An 8,393-nucleotide genomic window follows, 5' to 3' on the forward strand; every position below is an offset into this window, starting at 1 on the left:
CTGGGAAGTGTGCAAGCCCCTCAGCCCCGAGCTGATGGCAGCGCTGAAGCGGTAGGTATGTGCAGCGGGAGGGAGGCGCACGGGGCCGAGCGCGCCGCGCCGGGGGCTGCGCGCCGCGCCGCTCCGAGCGCCCGCAGAGCCTTTCCCGGGGATGGAGCCGGGCGGGCGTTGGAGCGACCTGCGCTCTGGGCTGTCGGGCTCGTTTACGTTGCACGTCAGGGAGACGCTCGTTGTCTTCAGAAATAAACGCTGCCCAAACTTCCTTGCAGGCAGCGCTGCCGCCAGGGCTGAGCGCGCTCCCGCGCCGCGCCGAGCAGACCGGGCACGGCGTCGCGGCCGCTGCCGAGCTCTTTGCCCCGCTCCCCGGGCGGMCGCGGCCGGGCGACGCTCCCGCAGCTGGGAGCGAGGGGGAGACCCGCTCCGCGGCCGGGGGACGGGACGGGACGGGACGGGTCGGCCCCTCGCCCGGCGCCGCGGCGGAGCCCGCCGGCTCCCGCGCCCGGCAGACTAACGGCTCTTTTTTTCTTTCCAAGGCTTTTCGATGGAGCGAGTCCCCCGACGCTGCCGTAGGTGGGAAGGGCCGCGGGGCTGGCAGGTGGCAGGGCACGGCGCGGGGCGGGGGGGAGCCGCTCGGCCCCCGGACGGCACGGCACGGCACGGCACGGGGAGCGGCCTCGGGAGAGGCGCTGGGATGCCGGTGCCGCGCGGGGCGCGCTCCCCCGGGGACGCCCGGCAGGCGCTGGGCCCTCGGAGGAAGCGCTCGCCCGGACGCGCCCCGGCGGGGGCCCTTGCACGGCGGCCCCATCGCGGTTCCCGGGGCGCTGCTCCGTCCCGAGGCTCCGGGCTGCGGAGGAGCCGCAGCCGTGCCGGCATCCCCGGTTGGGGCGCGGAGCCCTGCGTCTCGCTGGTCGCACCGTGGCGAGGAGGTGCTGCCTCCAGGTGCTTTGCTCCTGCAAGCAAACACACAGTTGCGCTGAAGAGAGTAAAAGCACCACGGGAGGGAATCCACACTCCTGCTGCAAGCCCCAAACTCTGTGTTCCCCGCGGTCCGGAAGAGAGCTGCCATCTGGGCTGGAGTTTCTCTTCGCTTCCTGGAAACGTGTAACGCTGGCTGGTCGGAGCCAAGCTTTGGAGTAGCACGATCCTCATCCGGCCTCTCYGGTGCGCCTGGGACAGCACCCGGGGACGCCCGTGCCTCTGGGTTGGGGCTGCCCCCTCGGAGCACTGATCGGTGCCGGGGGCGGCGCGGGGCAGGGCCCCTCGGCTCGGTGCCCCGCGTCCCGCGCCGTCGCTGTCCCGGCTCTCCGTGGCGCTCGGCGGCCGAGCAGCCCTGCCTCGGCTTGCCCGGCACGTCGGGGCTCCCCCCGCCCCGGTCTGGGATGCTCCTGGGTCTTCCCAGCCCGGATGAACGAGCTGCGAGCACGGCTCCAGGAGTCGGCGTGCTGCTCCGACTCCGCAGTCATGAGGTTTTCTGTTTCTTCATGATGATCGTGCAACAGCTTCCGTTCTTGGGGGCTTTGTTCTTCTCAAATCCCGAATCCCTTGTGCGTTTCTCAGTGAGTTACACTGAGAATTTCCTGTCTTGCATTGGTGACTTGCTGCTGAATATCCATTTTTTTCTTTTCCTCCCTTCTCGGTTCTTCCTCTCTTTGCCCCCTCTGTACTGAGTGCCTCCCATCGCCTTTCTCAAGATGAAGCTTGGTTTTTTCGATCCAGTTCATGGAAGAATGCAAGGATCGAGCTAAGTGGGGCTTAAGTGTATGCATGGAGTTAAGCAGGTGCTTAAATACTTCAGCTAACTGGTTTAAATATGYGCTTTGTAGTCTCAGAGCTTCAACAGATGTTCTGGAAAGTCCTGGCTTTCCCTCTTCCTTCCTGGAGGGTTCCTGGAAGCGGCTCTCGGGCGCTTCCATGCTGGACTTGCCACASTTCTGGAAAAGGTGGTTGGCCAAAGCAGGTGCTCGGTGTCTGCGCCCCATGGTTGTTGTGGTCATGGGTAGTTGCCACCTTCCAGATGGAGATGAACCTGGGATCTGCTGGCAGAGCTCAGTGTGCAAGTTCTCCTTCAACTTCTTCACTTGCAGTAGTTGAATTTCGGGTTGTAGGTCTCTGCCAGCCCGGCTGGTTTTGATTGAAGCAGGAGGGAAGCGGGGGTGCGGAGCAGCTTTTCTGGGAGATCAGAAGAGCCTCTGACATCCAACAGGAATGATACGAGTCTGGGCCAGGCTGGTGGGCGGTAGCTGTGTTGACTAGCACGTGCTTTGCGGAGGGCACTGTCTGTGCCTTTGAGAAGCCGGCCGAGGTACAGCAATTTCCTGAGATAAGGGCGAGCAAGGAAATAATGACAACACACACCTGCATGCGCACACGAACCCCAGGCATGTGGTCTAGAGCTGGTCCTTGGCCACACTCAGCTCAAGACCTCTGGGCACTAGCCATGCACAGCAGTGAGTGCGGCGCTCTGGGCATTAGTGGAAAGAGACCCAAGTGCGATGCGAGAACCTGCCTTTGGCCTCCTTTCAAGGTGCTCCAAGCCCAGACGTGTCCCACTAGCTAGAACAAGGTTTCTAGACAGACGTACGGGAGTCTGGGGCCTGCCTCACCCCAGCGAGTCTGGGAGTGATGAGTGAGCCTCTGCAATGCGGWGCATTGGCTGTCCCTGGCTGTTCGGAGAATCAAGTGTTTTCTCCTCGTGAGGCTAAACACTCTGATTTTCAGATGTTTTGTCAAAAAACAGTTTTGGACCTTCCATATCTTCCGAACATCAGCTGTAGCCTGAAGGTTTGGTGTGATTGGAAGTGAATTTAGACAACCCTGTAATTTAAGAGAAGGGCCATGTGTGCATGTTAATCCCAGCACTGGTATCTGGAGCTGCTGAGGACAGCAAAAGAGGAGCTCAGTGGGAGGTCCTCCCCCAGCGCTGGGGCTGCTGCACAGTCCTGCCTCATCTGAGCACTCCTGCCACCATCGTGTCGTCGTTAGCCTGCAAGAATAAAAATATCAGCAAAGACTAAGGTTTGCGAGGGCCCTAATCCCTCTCCCCTTGTGTCTCTTTCATCTCCAGTCGAACCAGGAAAGTGGTAATAGACCTTCCTTACTAAATTAAATGTAGAGGCTGATCCTCCAAGGAGAGTTTCAGTTCAACTGTAGTGTTTGATTTCCCAGCCACAGCAATATGGTGCCTCCAGGGAAAAAGCCAGCTGGGGAAACTTCCAATTCCAATAAAAAGTGTAAGCGCTATTTCAATGAGCACTGGAAGGAAGAATTTACCTGGCTGGAGTTTGACTATGAGAGGAAACTCATGTTTTGCATAGAGTGTCGCCAGGCGTTGGTGAAGAACAAGCACGGTAAAGCGGAGAACGCCTTTACCGTGGGCACGGACAACTTCCAGCGCCATGCCCTGCTGCGGCACGTCACCTCCGGCGCTCACCGCCAGGCGCTGGCGGTGAACCGGGAGCAGCTGGCCTTCGAGGCGCGCGTCCATAGCCATCCAGAGCTGCGCTCGGTCATCAAAGTGGAGGTGAACCCCGCCAAGATCGCCATCCTCACCACCGTGTACTGGATGGCCAAGGAGGAGATCCCGGACGAGAAGTGCTCCTCCCTGCTCGAGTTCCAGAAGTTCAACCTGTGCCAGGCGCTGCTGACCTCCGAGCACAGCGAATACTACCACCCCAGCAGCGTCAGAGAGATGCAGGTGCGTATGCCGGGAGGGGGGCTCTGCCTTGCCGGTCTCCGCGGCCTCGCCGCCCCGCTGAGCCGCTGGGCGAAGCGGCGTCCAGGCACGCGCGGGAGCCCGGGCTGGAGGGACTCGGTGCTTTGCAGCACCGTCGCTTTGTCTTGCGTCGGGCGTCATCAGCGCGTGCTCTGGGGCTTTCCTGGCAGCTGCCTGGGCCAGGAGGAGCCCCCCGGGCTCGGCCCCCTCCGCGGGCGGCTGGCGCCCGCCCTGCCCTGCCCTGCCCGCGCGGGGAGCCCCGAGCCCCGTGCGTCAGGCAGAGCTCGCGGCCGGACCGCGATGCTGCTCCTCGGACGGACAAGTGCGTCCTGCGCGGCTACAGCACCTCTTCGGGGACCGGCTCCAGGGGACCCGGCTGCGCCGATCCCACCCGCGGCGCCGGCGGTTCGCCCGCTGTTTTCAGCAGAGGCTGATGGCAGCTTTCGCCGGAGGGAAGCCGCGTTTATCTTACAAACCCGGAGCGCTGGGGGTTGGAGGCGGCGCCGCGGTCCGGCGCCGGCAGCCTCGTGCTCGCGGCCGGGAGCCCTGGGCTCCCTCCACCCGCTGTCCGGGCGCAACAGGCTTCGCGGCAGCTTAGTGGCGAATATTTGAAGGATAAAAGCTCAAGAGCTCAATTAGCCCCCGAGTGCTGTGGGTTTTTCCTCTTTTGCCTTAAACGGAGCGATCAGAAAGATCAAGTAGCCAGAGAGTTTAGAAAGGATTTTCTTAATTTTACAAATGCTTCATGCCTGTTAAAATCAAATTAATTTTTTAGTGAATCTTGGCTGTTTGCCAGTCATTTTAGATATATAAAGAGCCTTATTTTACTGCAGATAGACTAAATCCATTAATTAGATTTCTCTGCCTGGAGTGCTACTTGCAGCATTTGCACACACGAAGGAAGTTTTCCGTTCAAACCAGGGGCATTTTAATGAGACGGGTAAAATGAAGTAAAGCAGAAAGATGCCATGACGTCCTCTTGCTGCTCCTACCTATGCTTTGTTTTTAAAACGTGAAAGTAATTAATGAAATTATAACTTAAGGAGGAAGTTTGGGGTCTCCTAATCAGCTCCTGGCACAGACCGGGTCTCAGGAGCCCCTGTGCAAAGGGGGAAGGAGAGGTTCAGTTCTGCTCAGGAAATACCTGCGGGCTGTTGAGGGTGTTCAAGCCTTGCTCAAGCCCGTGGCATTTAGCTGTGCTTTGTGCTGGGTGCAGATTTTGGTGCTTTCCTGAGCCAGAACCTTACCCTGATGGTTTGGATGCAGGCGAGGAAAAAGAGGAGGGAATACATTAACGTCCAGGAGGGAGCTGACGTGTGCATACGCCTTTTGGGGTGTTACGGGGCCAAAGTTACTTCTGAGATCTGTGGCCAMAACTCTAGTATAAAATGCCCTTGCTGTACTACTCAGCACCTGTGGTAGTTTTCAGTATTACACTCTRCACTTCGATGGAATAGATGGAAAAATGAGACCGAACAAGTTCTCAACTGATGTGGTAGGACATAGAAGCATATAATGCYTTTAAATAAGGTCCACACAGATACCGTCCTTAGCCCTTTTCCCGTGAACGTGGGCACGCTGTAGTCCAGTTCAAACAGCAGTGACCGTGGGCTTGCTGCGTATTTTAAGCTACAACTTGGGGAAGCGTTTTGACTCGCAAAAGGGTGCTAGAACGTGTTTAATTTTAGGTATATGTTCGAAAATCCAGTTCAAAAGTGCCTGTGTCCCGCTGACTTTCCCCARCTCCTAAGAAGCATCAGGAATAGAAAGCAGAATTTGTAGAATCCGTTTTTGAGGGCAATTCACGTGCACTTGAAGCTAAGCTCCTKCGGCTGCTGGGGGATCTTTGCTCCCACGTCAGCGAGTGGCTTTCTAGGACGGGAGCAAAAGCRGCTTCTCCTGCTCCGCGCGACTCGCCGCTTCGCGGAGCTCGCGAGAGCTCCCGTCGCGCGCCGCTTGCCGCCGTCGGGAGCCGGGCAGGAGCTTCGGGGCTGGCGCTGCCTTCGGGGAGCTCCGAGCGCCCTGCGCCTCCGGCGTGGGTCTGAAGTTCACTTGTGTTTCTCTTTCCCTCCCCTGCCCGCCTTCTTTAACTGGCCCAGGCAGCGATCGCCAAAGTCCTGCGCAACGAGGACAGGCGCAGGATAAAGGCCTCGCCGTTCGTTGGGCTGGTGGTGGACGAGACGGTGGACGTCATGGAGCACCGCAGCCTGGCCATGTTCACCACCACCGTCTCCCCCTGCAGCGGGCAGACCTCGGCCACCTTCCTAGGGAGCTTCGAGCTGCCCGCCAGCGAGGCCTCCGCGGTGGCGGGCAAGGTGGGCGAGGTGATGCGCTCCTTCGGCATCCCCACCATGAAGATCACCTGGCTCAGCGCCGACGGCGCCTCGCTGGGGGCCGAGCGGCTAAGCGGGGTGGGGACCGCGCTGACGTCCCTCTGCCCGCTCCTCACGGAGGTGCACTGCCTGTCCCACGGGAGCTCCCTGCTGCCGGCCGAGAGCGTCGTCACCGTTGAGTACCTCCAGAAATACGAGACTACTGTGGATGCCGTGTACAGGCTCTACTCCCGCTTCAAAGGGGAAAGCAACAGCCTGCAGGAGCTGCGGAGCGTCCTGGACCTCTGCGAGATAGACCTCGAGAGCCCCAAGACCATCCACTGGACTTCTATTTTCCCAGCTGTGGAAGCCATCGATGCCTCGTGGCCCACGCTGGTGCTGCTGCTGGAGAGCGAGGCGGAGCGGTCGCCCGTGGCGCTCAGCCTCTGCGAAGAGCTCAAGAAGTTCCAGTTTGTGGCATTCACCAAGATCCTCCTGGACGTCCTCCCCATCTTCCAGAAACTCAGCCGCTTCTTCCAGATTGAGGACTTTGACCTCTCCATCCTCAAGCCCATCGTCTCTGCCACGGCCACCACCCTGCAGGCCCAGAAGAGCGCCAGCGGGCAAAACCTCCAGGAGTTCCTCAACGAGATGAACGAGCACCCGCTGGATGACCGGGAGGGCGAGAGCCGGCTCTACTACAAAGGCGTGGAGCTGGCCAACTGCTCCGAGGTGCATCTGAAACACTTTGAGCACCTGAAGGAGAGCTACCTGGAGAGCGTGCGGGGCAAYCTGCTGGACAGGTTCCCCAGCAGCGTCCTGGAGGCCATCAGCTCCTTCTCAGCTATCTTTAACCCCAAGTGCTACCCCCAGTCTCTGGAGGACATTGGCAGCTATGGGGTCAGCGAGCTGAACTTCCTCCTGCAGGCGTACTCGCGGGTGGTGGTGAGCGAGAGGGCCGTCAGCGACTTCCCCCTCTTCAAGCGCATCGTCTTCAGCCTCAGCCAGCTGTCCTTCAAGGACCTCTGCGTCAAGCTGGTGTACAGCAACTCCGAGATGCACGAGCTCTTCCCGGACTTCGCCGTCCTCGCGGCCATCGCCCTGGCCTTGCCGCTGGGCTCCGTCCTGGCCGAGAAGATCAGCCGGGGCCGGGAGCTCCTGAAGCGCGGGCGGTCGCGCTGCGCCAGGGGCGAGGGGCTGTCCGACCTCATGAAAATCGCCATCGACGGGCCGGCCATCAGCGAGTTTGACTTTGCGCTGGCCGTCGAGTACTACGAGAGCATGCGGGAGTCCAGCTTCCTCGTGGCGCAGGTGAAGTGAGCGGCGGCGCGGGCAGGCGGACGGGCGGCGCGGCTGAGCCCGGCCGGCTCGGCGCCGGGAAGAGGCAGCGGGATCCCTTCGCCCAGCCGCGTCAGCCCCGCTCGCTGCCCCCCGAGACGCGCCGGCGCCGGCCGGGTTCGAGCTTCCTGGGGGCTTCAAGCACCTTCTTCCGTTCCAAGTTGTGACGAGCTTTTCCTGGGGGAGATGGAAGCAAATCTCACGAACTCGGATGTAACATTGCCTTTGCACAATGACACCCAGCAGCTTTTACTTAACACCCTGCAAAAATATCTGGTTTTTATTATCCTGGAGCCTCGAAGGAACGCAGAGAAGGCAGCATATCTTCCTAGCTCTGTGGCAAATCCAAAAATGCCTGGCAGTGTCTTGTTGATAYTCTTGCACACAGCACAAAATATTTTTGGCATTGGATCCGAGTCATGATCATTTCAAAAGCGAGTCATTTAGAGAATGATATTGTAATCATCAAGGAAATGGTAACTTTTAAATGCATCATTGTGTATATATTTGTATGTACATATATAAATATATATATAAATATATATATATAAAAAGATCTATCTTAACTTTGCTAGTGTTTAAAGTACAAAGATATTTAAAAGGACTTTTTTTTTGCAATGACAGAATAAATTATAAACAGGGGTCCAAAAAAGAAAAAAAAAAAGTGAATTGCTTGTCTTTTCAGAGTAGCATCATGTACCTAAGTTCCCTTTGCAGCGTAAGCTCTCTGCATCTTGCAGCCAAAGGAAGTCTTCTAACACGGACTCCTGGGGCGAGCTGGAGTTCCCTTTGGTTKAGGAGCGTTTTCTCTCCTTTTTTGCTCTCAGACGTTCCCTCCCGCGGAGCGACCGAAGCGCCCTCGAGCCGCGCGGCGGGCGGGCAGGGGCCGGGGGGCGCGGGGCTGCTCTCCCCGGCCCGGGCGGACCCTCCTCCCGCTTTCGCTTTGCAATAAAGTCGAAACGCGAGGCCGCGGCGCCGCGTCGTTCTCGCGCGCCGGCGGCCGGCAGAGCCTGTCCCCGCGCACGGGCGCC

At 59.2% G+C, this 8,393-nt stretch overlaps 1 protein-coding gene across 1 annotated transcript; it reads left to right on the forward strand.

Annotated features, from left to right (window-relative positions):
* Positions 1-8,002, forward strand: CUNH17orf113 (chromosome unknown C17orf113 homolog). Its single transcript, XM_085310390.1, has 3 exons — positions 1-51; positions 3,065-3,694; positions 5,812-8,002. The coding sequence occupies exons 2-3, from the start codon at positions 3,176-3,178 to the stop codon at positions 7,342-7,344; spliced, it is 2,052 nt and encodes a 683-aa protein (XP_085166516.1). The 5' UTR covers positions 1-51; positions 3,065-3,175; the 3' UTR covers positions 7,345-8,002.
* The last annotated feature ends 391 nt before the right edge of the window (positions 8,003-8,393 follow it).

The sequence above is a fragment of the Rhea americana genome, unplaced genomic scaffold, assembly GCF_003343005.1.
Source record: "Rhea americana isolate MKP2758 unplaced genomic scaffold, rheAme1 scaffold_319, whole genome shotgun sequence".
Lineage (NCBI taxonomy): Eukaryota > Metazoa > Chordata > Aves > Rheiformes > Rheidae > Rhea > Rhea americana.